The sequence below is a fragment of the Triticum urartu genome, chromosome 6, assembly GCF_003073215.2.
Source record: "Triticum urartu cultivar G1812 chromosome 6, Tu2.1, whole genome shotgun sequence".
In the NCBI taxonomy this organism is placed as follows: domain Eukaryota; kingdom Viridiplantae; phylum Streptophyta; class Magnoliopsida; order Poales; family Poaceae; genus Triticum; species Triticum urartu.
The window spans coordinates 135,816,085-135,832,768 of NC_053027.1; the positions used below are offsets into that span (position 1 = coordinate 135,816,085).

General features: G+C 42.6%; 2 protein-coding genes across 2 annotated transcripts; both read right to left on the reverse strand.

The window, feature by feature from the left end:
• Positions 1-7,809: 7,809 nt before the first annotated feature.
• LOC125516193 (senescence-specific cysteine protease SAG39-like) lies at positions 7,810-9,208 on the reverse strand. Its single transcript, XM_048681675.1, has 2 exons — positions 8,773-9,208; positions 7,810-8,402 (listed from the first exon to the last, which is right to left on the reverse strand). Exons 1-2 carry the CDS (start codon positions 9,206-9,208, stop codon positions 7,810-7,812), a joined length of 1,029 nt encoding a protein of 342 aa, XP_048537632.1.
• A 3,068-nt stretch (positions 9,209-12,276) lies between these two features.
• On the reverse strand, positions 12,277-13,665 carry LOC125516267 (senescence-specific cysteine protease SAG39-like). The gene is made up of 2 exons (XM_048681746.1): positions 13,230-13,665; positions 12,277-12,869 (listed from the first exon to the last, which is right to left on the reverse strand). The coding sequence occupies exons 1-2, from the start codon at positions 13,663-13,665 to the stop codon at positions 12,277-12,279; spliced, it is 1,029 nt and encodes a 342-aa protein (XP_048537703.1).
• Between the last annotated feature and the right edge of the window lie 3,019 nt (positions 13,666-16,684).

Consider the following 16,684-nt stretch of genomic DNA (forward strand, 5'->3'; position numbering starts at 1 on the left):
CTCCAGATTACTACAGACTGTCCTGTTTTTGACAGATTCTGTTTTATATGTGTTGATCGCTTATTTTGATGAATCTATGGGTAGTATCGGGGGGTATGAACCATGGTGAAGTTGGAATACAGTAGATATAGTTCTAATATGAAATTGGAATGAGTTTGCAATAGTACCTAAAGGCAGTGATTTGCTTTATTATACTAACGGATCTCACAAAGTTTTTGTTAAAGTTTTGTGTGGATGAAGTGTTCGAAAAACGACGAGTTACCGATGTGAGAAGAATAAAGAGAGGCAAGAGATCAAGCTTGGGGATGCCCAAGGCACCCCAAGTAAATATTCTAAGCATACTCATGCATCTAGCTTGGGGATGCCCTGGTTGGCATCCCATCTTTCTTATTCAACAATCATCGGTATACCTTAGTTTTTGTTTTGTTCACATGATTTGTGTCCTTTATGTTTTTTGTTTTTCCTTTAAGAACCATGCTAGTATGAGATGGCCCTTAATTGGTTTGTAGAATGCTTCATGTGCTTCATTTATATCTTTTAGGTATGATCTTATAGAATTGCTCTTTGTGCTTCACTTAAATCTTTTGAGTATGGTTTTATAGAATGCTTCTTGTGCTTCACTTATACATTTTGAGCTTGGATATTGGTTAGTTTATATTAATTGTAGAAGGCTCCATAAACGTCACTTATATCTTTTGGAGTATAAATAATACTATCATCTAAAGCGGGTTTGGAAGAGTGTCAACTTTAGGAACTAGTGATCCCGCTATTCCGAATGAGGAGAATTTTGCTTATGTGGAGAGTAGTAAAATTTCTATGCTCATAGATCATGAAAAGAATTCTTTATGTGATGGTAATGTTGTTGAACTCATTCATGATGCTACTGAAAATTATTATGAGGGAGGAATACATGCTTGTAGGAGTTGCAATAATATCAAGTTTCCTCTCTATGTGCTTAAAGTTTTGAAGTTATACTTGTTTTGCCTTCCTATGCTAGTTGATTCTTGTTCCCACAAATTGTGTGCTCACAAATCCCTAGGCATAGGAAGCGGGTTAGGTTTAAATGTGCTAGTCATATTCTTCATGATGCTCTCTTTATGTTTCAATTCTTATCTTTTATGTAAGCATCATTGAAATCATCATGCCTAGCTAAAAAGACATTAAAGAAAAGCGCTTGTTGGGAGACAACCCAATATTTACCCTTACTGTTTTTGTATGTTCTCATGATTAAGCTACTGTATTAATCATGTATTATAGCTTTTGTTTCAATAAAGGGCCAAGTAAGACCTTTGGGAAGACTTTGGTGAAAGTTAATGTGATCTTGCTATAAAAAACAGAAACTTTGCGCTCACGAGATTAGCTGCCATTTTTTTACAGAAGAGCGCTTTGGTGCTGATTATTTTTGCAGAAGATTAGTAGACAAATTACTCACGTCCACCAATTTATTTCATAAATTTTTGAGTAGCATAAGTATGGTTAGTGTTCAGATCATTATAGACTGTTCTGTTTCTGACAGAATCTGTTTTCATTGCATAGTTTGCTTGTTTTCTAGTTTCTATGACTTATATTCTCAATATAAATTGTAGAAATGATATGCTACAGTAGGAATTGTGTGAGAATAATTATTATCCTTGTCTTTGACAGTACCAAAGTGAATGGTTTACTCTTTATCATACTAACCTATCTCACGAAGTTCCATTAAGTTTTGTGTGATTGCAGTTTTCAAGTTTTGGGTGAGATATCGATATGAGGAGAATAAGAAGTGGAAAGACCCTAAGCTTGGGGATTCCCAAGGCACCACAAGGTAATATTCAAGGAAGACTCAAGCGTCTAAGCTTCCGGGGCATCCCCTCTTTCGTCTTCAAAAACTATCGGTATACCTTACTCGGAGCTATATTTTTATTCGTCACATGATATGTGTTTTGCTTGGAGCATATTTTCAATTTTACTTGCTTTTTGAATAAAATCATTGGATCTAAAATCTTGAATGAAAAAAAGGAGAATCCTCCCATGGCTAGTTAATTATTTGACTACTCAGTATCCTTCACTTATATCTTTTTGGAGTAGTTTGTCATTTACTCACGTGCTTCACATATATCCTATGAGTAAATGGTTGAATGAATTAAATATCATGAATCTGAATTTATATATGTTTTATATGCTTATACCATGGGGAGTAATGACTTCACACAGAATAAGTATAGGTAGTAAACTTATTGAAAGTTAGCAAACATAGAATTGGTCACTTGAACAATTCATGAAAGAATATTGAAGGAAGAGAGATTTCACATATAAATATACTATCTTGGACATCTTTTGTAATTGTGAGCACTCATTAAAATATGACATGCTAAAAGGTTGATGTCGGATAAGGAAGACAACATAATGGGTTATGTTTTCTTATATCCGAAATAAAGTATATTGTCTTGGATCATCCAACATGTTGAGCTTGCTTTTCTCCCTCATGCTAGCCAAATTATTTGCACCAAGTAGAGATGCTACTTGTGCTTCCAAACATTCCTTAAACTAGTTTTTCCATGAGAGTCCACCATACCTACCTATGGATTGAGTAAGATCCTTCAAGTAAGTTGTCATCGGTGCATGCGATAAAAATTGCCCTATAAATATGTGTGATCTATTAATGTGGAGAAAATAAGTTTTATACAATCTTGTGATGTGGAAGAAATAAAAGCGACGGACTGCATAATAAAGGTCCATATCACAAGTGGCAATATAAAGTGACGTTATTTTGCATTAAGATTTTGTGCATCCAACCATAAAAGCGCATGAAAACCTCTGCTTCCCTTTGCGAAGGGCCTATCTTTTACTTTTATCTTCTACCCTTATGCAAGAGTCATGGTGATCTTCACCTTTCCTTTTTACATTTTATCCTTTGGCAAGCACATTGTGTTGGAAAGATTCTGATATATATATCCAATTGGATGTAAGTTATCATGAACTATTATTGTTGACATTACCCTTGAGGTAAAAGGTTGGGAGGTGAATCTATAAGCCCCTATCTTTCTCTGTGTCCGATTAAAACTTTGAACCCATAAATATCACGTGAGTGTTAGCAATTGTGAAAGGTTAAAAGATAGTTGAGTATGTGGAGTTTGCTAAATCAAAGCTCTGACATAGACCCTTCCTGAAAATAAGATGAATTACAATTGTTTGATGACTTAGAATATAGTTTGTTAGTTTCAAGAAAGTTTATGGTCTATACTTTAACATGTGAATAAGCTTGTTACTTGATCATGAAAAGTTTTATGAAGATGAGCTACTGTTATGATATATAATGATGCTATAAAAAGTGATTGGAACTATCATTGATCAAACTTGTGCACTTGCTAGCATTCACACTTCATAAATTATTTCTTTTATCATTTACCTACTCGAGGACGAGCAGGAATTAAGCTTGGGGATGCTGATACGTCTCCAACGTATCTATAATTTATGAAGTATTCATGCCATGTTTGCAATATTTTTATATGATTTTGGTATGATTTGATTAGAACTAACGCGGACGGACGTTGTTTTCAGCAGAACTACCGTGGTGTTGTTTTTGTGCAAAAATAGAAGTTCTCGGAATGCGATGAAAAACCAACGGATATTTTTTCTGGAAAATATGAAAAATATTGGAAAAAAAATCTACCGGAGGGGAGTCACGGGGGCCCCACGAGGGTGGGGGCGCGCCCACCCCCCTGCCTCGTGGACTCCCCGAGGGCCCCCTGACATGAAATCAACGCCAATTTCTCCTATAAATACAGAAACCTCAAAAAATTAACCTAGATCGAAAGTTCCGCTGCTGCAAGCCTCTGTAGCCACAAGAAATCAATCTAGGCCCTCTCTGGCACCCTGCCGGAGGGGGCCATCATCACCGAAGGCTATGGAGGAGGATCCCGGAGGGGCCATCATCACCATGAAGGCCAAGGACCAGAGGTAGAACCTCTCCCCATCTAGGGGAGGCCATGGAGGAGGAAGCACAAGGGGGAGAACCTCTCCTCCTCTCTCTCGGTGGCACCGGAGTGCCATCGGGAGGGGAATCATCGCCGCGGTGATCGTCTTCATCAACATCACTATCCTCATCTCTTTTACGTGGTCCACTCTCCCGCACCCCGCTGTAATCCCTACTTGAACATGGTGCTTTATGCCACATATTATGATCCAATGATGTGTTGCCATCCTATGATGTTTTGAGTAGATTTCCTTTGTCTATGGGTTGATTGATGATCTAGATTGGTACGAGTTGTATGTTTTATTTTGGTGCTGTCCTATTATGCCCTTCGTGTCGCGTAAGCGTGAGGGATTCCCGCTGTAGGGTGTTGCAGTACGTCCATGATTCGCTTATAGTGGGTTACGTGAGTGACAGAAACATAAACCCGAGTAATGGGATTGTTGCGTATGGGATGAATGGGACTTGATGCTTTAATGCTATGGTTGGGTTTTACCTTAATGATCTTTAGTAGTTGCGGATGCTTGCTAGAGTTCCAATCATAAGTGCATATGATCCAAGAAGAGAAAGTATGTTAGCTTATGCCTCTCCCTCATATGAAATTGCAATGCCGACTATCGGTCTTGTTAACAATTGCCTAGGATAATTCCGCACACCGCTCCACCATTATTCCATACTCGCTATTTATAATAATTAGTAATATATTCTAACTTTATGATAACAACACCTACCTTTATATTTTAGCTCTCTGATATCATACAAAGTTATCCACTTCATACCCACAACGTAGTTTTATTTCTCGTTTCTAGTTGGAAGCAAACGTTCGGTGTACGTAGAGTCGTATCAGTGGCAGATAGGGCTTGAGAGAATATTGATCTTACTTTTATCTCCTTGTGGGTTCGACACTCCATACTTATCACTTCCACCTTCGGAAATTGCTACGATGATTCCCTGCACTTGGGGATTATCACCTACCACTCTTATTTGGACCGACCAGCCCATCCTACGGATCAAGGTCATCGTGGCCGTCCTGCTCTGGTTGCCCGGTGTATGAGTCCAGCTGCTGGGTGTACGTATCGGACTGGGTGCTTAACTAGGTGTATGTGCCCATGCCAGGTTGGGTGTACGTTCTGGTGCCCGTGCTCGGCTTGGCGTGCCCATCCGGTTTCGAGTCATCCACTTGTCTGCACTCGTAGTTGCTTCTGCCTCCGTTGTGGACCATCTCCAACATCTACATGCCCGTGTCATTACACGACGACTCAGGCGATTGAGACATACCAACAAACTGAAAGCGGGCACCGTCCGGTGTTCACGACCAGACAAATAGAGGCGACGAGTCGGGGAAATGGAACGGCGCCACAATGATGTCGACACAGTATGGCACGTACCTAGCGGAGGAGGCCGGGGACTGCTGTTACTGGCCAAGATGCTTTGTCGCGTATAAGTAGGGTGGCCGATATTGCTCCGGCTAGGATGGTGTGTGCACGGACGGCCGCTGCGGCAGCGGCGCCCTGCGTCCCTGGACCCGCAAGGCCCCTGCACCCCGTCCTTCCCGCCGCCTTCCTTTGCTTTCTGTTTGAGGTGGCGAGCTTGCCGCATCATCCAGTTGATACCTCGGACCTCCGCCTTCTGTGGATCCTCCACCTCCGACGGCTTCGGTCGCTCGCCGGTCGGGTCCATGCAATGGCAGAAGCGAAAAGGGCGGGAATTGGGGTGGAGAGTAGCGACGATTGGAGTTGAGAGGGTGGATAAAGTGGTGGTGGTGAGAGGGGGTTGTTGGCGTGGAAATAGTGCGAGTTGCTTGAAATGCGCGGGCTCCTCCTCGGTTTTGCATGGGCCCGGGGTGTAGGAGTCCTACGTGGCGGAGGTTCAAACTCCCGCAACCCCCCCCCCTCCCGCTCGCCCCCTTGTTTGGTTCTGGTTTACGGGAAAATGAACAACCGGACCAGTCCGTGGACCGATGGAGTACTATGTTGGATGGAAAAGTGCGTGTGGACTGCTCGGTCCAGACGGTTATGAGTGGTTTGAGGGTCCGCGTTGGAGATGTCCTAACACATTGGCCTTTGCATGGATCGATGGACACAACCTTCACTAAGTTACTCCAAAGTTTACGAGATTTAACACTTCAAATGGCGTTAGAAAATCGCCACATAGGCCAATGGAAGAAGGGACGATCGACCAGAAACAAGGAAAAAATGACGGCTCATGCGAACAAATAGCCCAATAAATTGGAACTTGCGTCCTATTAAAACAGAATTTTTGTGGTAATTTGTATAGCCCCTCCTCCACTCCTCCCCCCAAAGTAAAAATATACACAAGGGTTTATTCCTTCAGCTTATGATGAATCACAAGAGTTCAGCTAATTAGTTCATGAACAAAATTTATACTATTTGTAGATGAAGCGAAAGACTAATTTCATCGGGGTGCGCTTTGTTTTGATGATTTTTTTTCTTGCCAGGGAAACCACACGTGGGGAGGCGGGATACCTACCGTGATGAGTCTTGATGAAGCCTGGGAGCGACACAGAATGTAATGGAAGAAGAAACCTTACATTGTTTATAGATAATAAATAGAGATAACTTATGTATCAGACGAGGCCACCAATAATTAGATGGAGCACAACCAATGGAGTGGGAGCTTTGCTACACTTACAGGCAAAATCTACGGATTGAAGTTTATAGGATGACATGGCGTGAGTTAGTTGGCAACCATCGGGCCTCACAACTGTATTCAGGGGGAGGGTTTATGACCAAGACACGTACATATGTAGGGTGCAGCCCATAGAAGGCAGCCCGTAAGGGCTCATTTGGCAGCCCATGATCGGGGGGGGGGGGGATCCTCGCTAAAAACCAGGGTGCAGAGCCCATGTGGCCAATCGGCCCGTGGAAAACCACCGCGACATTTGGTCGATCGCTCGTTGGGATATTCTGCCCCGATCCCTGTCCTTTCCCCATGTGGGAGATCCATGCCTACACATGTCGGGAAGAAAAGCCACCAACTTGCGTGCGAGAGGCGACGGCGTAAAGCGTACCTAGCGAATAGCTATCTCCTTCACCTCAGTGCTACCCCTAGCGTTTTCCTCACCTCCCCTCCTTCCTACGACCCGAACTGGAAGGGTGATCTCCCGCAGTGGGAGGAGAGGATCCCCGATGGCCATGGAAATCCCATGTGGCCCTGGGATACTTTCTCCTTGCAACCAAATTAGACCTAAGTGTAGAATTGTCCATGGAATGACACCCTCAGAGTGAAGATCACATCATTCTGAAACGACTACTTACGGGGTTTCTGCGGATCTCTCTCTACCCAACAACTAACCTTTCTCCCTTGAATTTGAATTTTAGGGTTGACCTGACTCCCCACTAACTTTCAATTAAATCTACCCACGTCAGCCATTCTGCAATTCTTTATAAATTCTCCCTGTAACTCTAGCAAAGCTCTATTTTTCTATACCACGCGTTCACAACTACCCTCCTTTCCAAAATGCAAGATTTTATTCAAAAAAAGACAAATTTCTATAACTCCGACAAAGTATTTAGAGAAATATTTAATGTCTACAATATCAAATCATTTATCATTATATTTGTTTTTCTGCGGGATTATCATTATATTTGTTGTGAAAAAGATTTTACTTATTTCATATTGTAGATGTTGATATATTTTCTTATACACTTAGTCAAACATACAAATATTTGACTTTAGAAAAACTAATACATGAAACAGAGGGAGTATATTAAAATAGCTAGTATTATTCTTTCCATACACATATGCAAATACGTACTTACATACTGGTTTACACAATCATGCAGGTGGTATATATGTGTGTATATACACAGGCGTCAAAGGTACGATTATATAAGTTATGCCGTCGGGTAGGAAGGCTGCATGGCGAGTCCGCAGAGGCCTTGCTCGTCGGCGACGTCCCTCTCCATCCTGATGAAACCGTTCTCGCCCCATGATGCGCCCCACGAGTTCTTCATCACCCAGTACTTGATCCCGTCGCCGGCAATGCCGTACCCGACCGCCGCGATGCCGTGGTCGAGCTCCGTGCCACAATTGCCAGAGAGAACGCCGCCCTTGTAGAACCGAAAGAGGTTGTCCCCTCCATCAACGGCCACGGACACGGGCTGTGCGGCCACCGCCTTCTGTAACGACGCCTCGTCATTGACCGGCACATCCTCGTACCCCTTGATGGATGCGGCGGCGTTGGACTCCTTGTTGGAGTTACAGCTGCCGTCATTGCCGGTGTAGGGGTAATTGCCCTCGGTGGTTAGGCCACCGTTGTCGATGATGAACTCGAAGGCGTTGTCCATGAGCCCTCCCTCGCAGCCCTGGTCCATGCCGTCCACATCGCAGTCCACCAGCTCCTGCTCCGACAGTGAGATCAGTTTCCCGGTGCTCAGCTTCACGATGCCTTCCATAGAGGCCACTGTGGAGAAGGCCCAGCAACACCCTGAAATATTCCACATTACACAGGTGTTGATATGTTAGTCAATGTCCATAAAATGACAAGAATAATTGAATAACATAATGTAAACTAGTACGATCATGTGCAGTGTTCTCATTTCCAATAAAACTTGAAATTTCGAAATTTCTGTCAGCGGGTGTTCAAATATTTTCATTTCTGTTAACAAAAATCAGCCAAACACGAATTTGAGCCAATTTAAATAGTATATGAACTTTTATCAATTGAAATATTCTATGTGACCTATAGCTAAAAACTAAGAAACTTCAGTAATATCAGTGGTGCCTAGAATATTTCTAGAATCGAATTCTAGAACAGTTCAAAATAGTCACGTGTAATTGTGTGAATATGAGCTTACCACATTGGCCTTGGTCTTTGATGGGAGTAACCGCGCCTTTGGTTCTCCAGTCCACAGATGTTGGGAGCGCATCGAGGCTAACGTTCGCATACCTGAACCCCGTCTTCCTGCCCTTGTTACCACCCACCGGCGCCTTATACCCTGTGTGCGTAGCCCTGAATTCATCGTCGGCGATATCCGCAAACTGATTAGCCTCGAGCCAGAACTTGTCGGTCCCTGCATTCACCGACTCAATGAACGCGACATTGGCCTTGAACACCTCTAGCCGGTGTGCTTTCTCAGCAACGTCATTGTACACACGGCCATACTTGGCCATCCACTGCTCATGCCTTGTGACAATAGACCGATCCTCGGCGAGGTCCCGGGCTGCAAGAGCGCTAAGCACGCAGGCGCATGCGAGGATGGCGAAGAGCAAACCTTGTGAGTAGCTAGCCATGGCTGGCCGGAGTAGAAGTTGGAGATCGAGGAGGTTGTGGTGATCTATGTTGTTTGAAATTGGGGGTGTAATGTGGATCATATTTATAGGGATCAGATGATTCATGGCTCGGCTATACTGAACTGCGGGGATTGTAGGTAAGGATGATAATGATTTGCTGCGTGCCGTGAGAGGACGTACAGCAGATTAATTCTTGTTAAACAAAGGAATGAATTAGCTTGGCAGGTGAGCTGAGAACAACAGGGACTAATTCTTGTTAAACAAAGGCATGGATGGACTGGATTATTACTTCGTTCAAGAATATTGAACGTCTAGTTTGCTCGTTAAACAAACATGTTGATAAGGGGACTAAAATAATTACTTTAGTTATCCGTTTCTTACAGTGAGTTTATGATCAGTTGTAAAATACTCAGTTAAGTACAATTTGCACGCCTGGACACTTCGGCCCAAGTGGCAGCTTGTTTTCTAGTGGTAGGCTAGTTCAACCTTGGTTGGACATTGTTCATTTATTAAATGCAAACTTTTTTTAGGGGAAATAAACTTGGTTCGACCCGCGAGCTAAGACTAGCTCAAACACATATATCGCCGAAGGAGAATAGGCTTCTAAATTCCAAAGGAAAATGGAATGAGAACAGTAACATGAACTAAATCTGTAAGATACAATATTCAAACATAAAAATTGTAGGTCAAAGAAATGGTATTATAACTTGTGCTATGGAAACAAAAAATCTAATTGAGTTTGAATTTTGAATCAGTTTGTTGTTTTAATAACACACACTCATAGTCTTAACTCAGTTCTGAATCACATATGAGTTTGAATTTTCAACGCGATTGACTGGTCAAAATTAAAAATGTCTATTTACTTTTAACAATTCATTTGAAATTAATAAATATTATACAATGTTTTGTAAAACTAACATTCACAATTTTACTTTATATATTAAAATAAGGTACTTTTCTTTTGATAAATCTTCCAATACTATAGGTAGGCTACTACTCCCTCAGTTCCCAAATATTTGTCTTTCTAGAGATTTCAACAAATGACTACATACGAAGCAAAATGAATAAATATATACTCTAAAATATGTCTACATACATCCGTATGTTGTAATCCATTTGAAATGTCTAGAAAGACAAATATTTAGAAACGGAGGGAGTATAAAACTTCATAACTTGTAACTCATACATCCTAATTCCGACTCAAAATTTCAATTTTGAATAAAAATGGGCTTATATTTAAAGGGGTCAAATTTTTATAATTAAATTACGCCCTCCTGGGTCACGCTATGTATGAGGTAATTTTACGTAGTGAATCAATAGAAATGTAACTATTTGAATTCAAAACATAATTTAATTATGAAATGATCGTAAGATTACCTCGGATGAAGAATAATTTATTCTGCAGCCTGGGTGATGAATAGTAACACTATATATATTTTCTTCTGTACTCTTGGGAGTATGTACTCCCATTCTCAATATACCTCATATACGCATTAATTATACTTCTTTATTATTCTCAATATACTTCATTAAATATTCTAAGATACCCCAATACGAGTTTTGTTGAAAAAATATCATCTGCGATGTACTTTTTGTAATATACCTTTTTCACGTACAAACACATCAGTATATACGTAAACATTTAAAAATATGTAGACTCACATGAATTTTTTCATGAAACTCATTTTGAGGTATCTAATAATTACTAATGAAGTATATTAAAAATAATTAAGTGCTATAAAATATTTATCTATGTGGTATATGAGAAGCGGGAGTACGTACTCCCAGGAGTACACAACCATTTTCCTATATATATATATATATATATATATATATATATATAATTTAATCAAGCATTTGAAAAAAATATTGAAAAATATTTGAAAAAATTTAATCGAGCATTTTAAAATGTTAAATGTATATAGAAAGAATGTTGACAATTTATTAAAAAAATTATGGAAAAATTTGATCATGTATATAAAAATATTTATCAAGAATTTGAAAAAATATTGAACAAGTATTTGGAAAATGTTAATCAAGCATTTGAACAATGTTAAATATGCATATAAAAATGTTGACCGTGTATTAGAAATTGTTAATCTTGTATTTGAAAACATGTTTAAAATGTGTATATGAATATATTGGTATTAAAAAAATGTTAAATTGGTATTGGAAAAATGTATAACATGTGTTAGATAAATATTGTTGACATATATAAAAATATGTAGAATGAAAACTAAAAGATACAAAGAAAATAAAAAAAATGAAAACAAAAAAGAAACAAAATAATCCAAAGAAAAAAGAAGAAGAAGAAAAGGATGAAACAAGTGCAAAAAAAATGAAAAAAACATAGAAGGAAAAAGAAAAGCAAACAAAAAAGGAATAGATAAATAAAGAAAATCAAAGAAAAACAATGAAAAAAACCCTAATGAAAACGGAGAAAAACTGCTGAGAAGACAAAAGAAAAAGAAAACAAAAAAAACCTGGAAAAATGAAGAAGAAACAGTTAAAACTTGGTTCACAATGAACCCGAGGCAAGCCAATGGGTCAGTGTGCTTGCTATCAGGAGACCAAGGTTCGAATCCCCCTGTGCTTCCTTTTCTTCTCTCTTTTTCCTTTATTAACTATGCGCGAATGGGCCAACCCGATTACTGTAGACCGCTTCAGCCGAGACTATAGTCGCCCCCCCCCCCTCCTCGTTCCTTTTTCTTCACTTTTTCCATCACCGAATTAGCCATGGGCTAGTTATATTTCTCTTGTCATTTATCTGTATGTATTCCATATTTAAATATCCAAAACATCGTATATTTGTGAGCGAAGTGAGTATAGATTAATTCAGCACCCAAATAATAGCAAATGACTTCTTAAAAAAATTGTTATACACTTAGTCAAACATAGAAATATTTGACTTTAGAAAAACTAATACATGAAACAGAGGGAGTATATTGAAATAGCTAGTATTATTCTCTCCATACAAATATAAATACGTAATCACATAGTGGTTTACACAATCATGCAGGTGGTATATATGTGTATACACAGGCTTCAAAGGTAGGAGTATATAAGCGCTATGCCGTCGGGTAGGAAGGCTGCATGGCGAGTCCGCAGAGGCCTTGCTCATCGGCGACGTCCCTCTCCATCCTGATGAATCCATTCTCGCCCCATGATGTGCCCCACGAGTTCTTCATCACCCAATACTTGGTCCCGTCGCTGGCGACGCCGTACCCGACCACCGCAATGCCGTGGTCGAGCTCCGTGCCACAATCGCCGGAGAGCACGCCGCCCTTGTAGAACCGGAAGAGGTTGTCCCCTCCATCGACGGCCACGGACACGGGCTGCGCGGCCACCGCCTTCTGAAGCGACGCCTCATCGTTGGCCGGCACGTCCTCGTACCCCTTGATGGACGCTGCGGCATTGGACTCCTTGTTGGAGTTGCAGCTGCCGTCAGTGCCTGTGTAGGGGTAGTTGCCCTCGGTGGTTAGGCCGCCGTTGTTGATGATGAACTCAAAGGCGTTGTCCATGAGCCCCCCCTCGCACCCTTGGTCCATGCCGTCCACATCGCAGTCTACCAGTTCCTGCTCCGACAGTGAGATCAATTTCCCGGTGCTCAGCTTCACAATGCCTTCCATGGAGGCCACCGTGGAGAAGGCCCAGCAACACCCTGAAATACACAGGTGTTGATAGGTTAGTCACTGTCCATAAAAAGACAAGAATAATTGAATAAGATAGTGTAAACTAGTATGGTCATGTGCATTGTTCTCATTTCCAATAAAACTTGAAATTTCAAAATTTCAGACAGCAGGTATGGAAATATTTTCATTTCTGCTGACAAAAATCAGCCAAACACGAATCTGAGCCAATTCAAATATTATACGAACTTTTATCAATTGAAATATTCTATGTGAACTATAGCTAAAACCTAAGAAACTTCAGCAATATCCGTGGTGCCTAGAATATTTCTAGAATCGAATTCTAGAACAATTGACAATAGTCACGCGTAATTGTGTGAATATGAGCTTACCACATTGGCCTTGGTCTTTGATGGGAGTGACCGCGCCTTTGGTTCTCCAGTCCATAGATGTCGGGAGAGCATCGAGGCTAACGTTCGCATACCTAAACCCTGTCTTCCTGCCCTTGTTACCACCCACCGGCGCCTTATACCCCGTGTGCGTAGCTCTGAATTCATCGTCGGTGATATCCGCAAACTGGTTAGCCTCGAGCCAGAACTTGTCGGTCCCTGCATTCACCGACTCGATGAACGCGACATTGGCCTTGAACACCTCTAGCCGCTGTGCTTTCTCAGCAATGCCACTGTACACACGGCCATACTTGGCCATCCACTGCTCGTGCCTTGCGACAATGGACCTATCGTCAGCAAGGTCCCGGGCTGCAAGAGTGCTAAGCACGCAAGCGCATGCGAGGATGGCGAAGAGCAAACCTTGTGAGTAGCTAGCCATGGCCGGACGGGATAGAAGGTGGAGATCGATGAGGTTGTGGTGATCTTTCTTGTTTGTTTGATGATAATTGGCGGTGTAATGTGGATCATATTTATAGGGATTAGATGAGTGATGGCTCGGTTGTACTGAACTGCTGGGATTCTAGGTAAGGATGAGAGTGATTTGCTGCGTGCCGTGAGAGGAGGTACAGCAGATTAATTCTTGTTAAACAAAGGAATGAATTAGCTTGGGGGACGAGCTGAGAACAACAGAGACTAATTCTTGTTAAACAAAGGCATGGATTATTATTTGGTTGAAGAATGTTGAACGTCTAGTTTGCTCGTTAAACAAGCATGTGGATGGTAATATATATATATTTGACACTCCGGCCAAAGCGGTAACTTATTTTGTAGCGGTTGGACATGTTTTTTAACGCGAAAATCCTACATCTACGTACTCCCTCCGGTCCTTTTTACTCTGCATATTAGAATTCTCTAAAATCAAACTTCATAAAGTTTGACCGTATTTATATGAAAAAATATTAACATCTATCATGTTAAAGTTATATAATATGAAACTTTAAGTCATGACACATCTAGTGGTATTAATTTCAGATTATGAATATTGGCACTTTTGCGTTTTCTCGAAAAAATGTTGGCACTTTTTTCTACAAAGTTAGTCAAACTTTATGAGGCTTGACTTCAGTCAAATCTTATATATGAACTAAAAAGGACCGGAGGGAGTATATTAACGTAAACTTTTACATAAACTCCCCCCCCCCCCCTATTTTAGGGGATGGTCCTCCCCCAAGCTTCAATCACGAATCCCCACGATACTGATTACGTTAATCCCGTAGCTATTATTACGTAGATGTAGCATTGCTCTTTTTAACGCGTTGGATCTTTTTGAAAGAAGTGTGTAGTGCATGTATATAGACTGGAGTTTCACAGTCCAACATTACTGTTTCGCAAAAAAAATACTTCTTTAAAGATGCTGGAGTATCTGCCTTCTAGGGCCATCGGGCGATTTTCTCGGTCTGATCTCATAAGTGTGGTACACTTTATCAGCCTGGCGGCTTTGCCGTCGTCCAATCTGGTTAATTCGTGTCTCATCTCCTCGACGACTTCTGTGGACCAGGAACACGTGTAGGGCCCCTTGGCGTCAATTGTTCGACCGGTTTAGGGCCTGTTCTGATCTCCTCCCACTCTAAACTTCTGAAAAATTCTGACCGAAGCAGGGCCGAACGGAATAGCTTCTCGAAGCTGCAATCCAGGAAGCCACGATGGGCCGCAGTTCATTTTTTTGAAGCGACTGATTCCCAGCTTCACGTATTTGTGAATCGGAAGCTGCAGTTATTTACGGCCGGATTGCCACCACCAAGAAAAACGGTTCGCTCCTCATCTCCAACTCGCTCCATCCCACAGAAACCCCCTCGCTCACAACTCCCCTTCCCCTCGTTCTCCTCTGCAACCCTAGCGCCGTCATTCCCGCCGCCACGCCTGGCAGCCCCCGTCGCCGGCCAAATCGCCCCCTGTGACTACAGATCTGGCCGCCCCAGTCTATTTCCCGTCGGATCCCATCTTCGCCGCCGTCCGATGCGCCTGCTGCAAGGAGCTGCGCCCCCATGTCTCAGAGGAGCTACACCCCGACGCCATTGACGCCCAAGCGACGCTCCCAAGCTAGGAGCTGCACCAGGACGACCACGCCCAGCTCGTTTCACTCTTTTTTTGGCCTGTTTGCAGTTTAGCCCGAAATTGACCGCTTCCAGCCGGCCCAAGGTGGCAAGAAGCTGGGCTTCACCGCCCCAGTTGGGCTGCCAGCTCACCCAGGCGCTGGGGAGAAGCTGCCTCGCTCCAGAACAGTTTGCTGCACTCCACGTGAAGTGAGAAGTGAGGCTAGAAGCTGGATATGAGAAGTTTTTGAGAAGCTAGCAAGTCTCCGAACAGGCCCTTAGTCTCGTCTGCCCGGTTGGCGGAGTCAGTGCCATTCGTTTGCTGCCAAGCCTACTTGTCCTATCTACCTGACCATTTGCATCCGCCTGGTAGGCCCTGTTCGGTCTTGTTGGGAGTGAGAGGATCACTTGGGCGGCGTCAGTGTTGTTCCTTTTTGGTCGGGCATGCTCGTTCTGTCTAGCTGGTTGTTTTCCTCCACCCCAGGGGGGGGGAGGATATCGGTGGACAGTTGGTCTCCTTCATTTGTTGCCAAAACATGTCTACCTGGTTGTTTGCCTCCGCCCGTTATGCTCCGTTTGGTCTTGTTGGCGGTGAGAGGATCACTGGGTAGGCAGGCATTCAATTCATTTGGAATCAACGTGTGTTGGGACCTGTTAATTGTTGTTGGAGGGTGAGAGGATCACTATGCAGGTGGGAATTTAGTTTGCGTTCAATCGTCGTCTGCTGGGATCTGTGCTTTGTCTTTGGGGTGAGGGGATCGTTGGGAGGAAGACATTCGGTTTGTGTGGTAGCGGCGTGTGCCAGGCCTCATGTAGAGAGGTTTTATTTAGCCTACTGGGTAATACCATGTCCTCGCCTTGCTTGTTTCCTACCGATGATTGTGACACTGCAGCCATGTTATCCTTATGGTCTCATGTGTGTCAGTGGATGTATGGGTTTACTTTCTGGTTGGTTAGTCCCAGACGCTTTTGCGGTATACTGGAAGTGGGCAGTGACACAAAGTTTGAGACGTGCTGCGGTACGTGGGGAGTGGTGGCGGCAGGCGGGGGTTAGAGCCCTACTGTGTGTGTGTGCGCGCGCGCGCGTGCGCGTGCCGACTGGTACTCTTTTTGTGCTGGCTTGGTCATGCATGTTTATTTGTTTGCATTGCTTCCCTGTTCGGCCCTATGATTGCTTCTGGGTTTATCTGTTGTGGTCCCGTGTGTTAGCGACTCGTTTGTGCTACTTTTTGGCTGTTCTACCTCTGGCCCACCCATGTGTTGTGTTGTTGTTCTTATCCGGTCTCCTTCCCCATGTCCTTTTCTTCCTTGTATGGTGTTTGCAAAGCAGAGTAGGCCCCCTCTCAGAGTAGGCCCCCTTGCCTCATT

What these genes read in the sequence shown, in the direction of transcription:
- LOC125516193 (XM_048681675.1), bottom strand. Translation starts at nt 9,208, where the DNA reads ATGGCTAGCTACTCACAAGGTTTGCTCTTCGCCATCCTCGCATGCGCC. An exon ending in CAAAGACCAAGGCCAATGTG is followed by an intron (nt 8,403 to 8,772) that starts GTAAGCTCATAT and finishes GGAATATTTCAG; the next exon opens with GGTGTTGCTGGGCCTTCTCC.
- LOC125516267 (XM_048681746.1), bottom strand. Translation starts at nt 13,665, where the DNA reads ATGGCTAGCTACTCACAAGGTTTGCTCTTCGCCATCCTCGCATGCGCT. An exon ending in CAAAGACCAAGGCCAATGTG is followed by an intron (nt 12,870 to 13,229) that starts GTAAGCTCATAT and finishes TGTGTATTTCAG; the next exon opens with GGTGTTGCTGGGCCTTCTCC.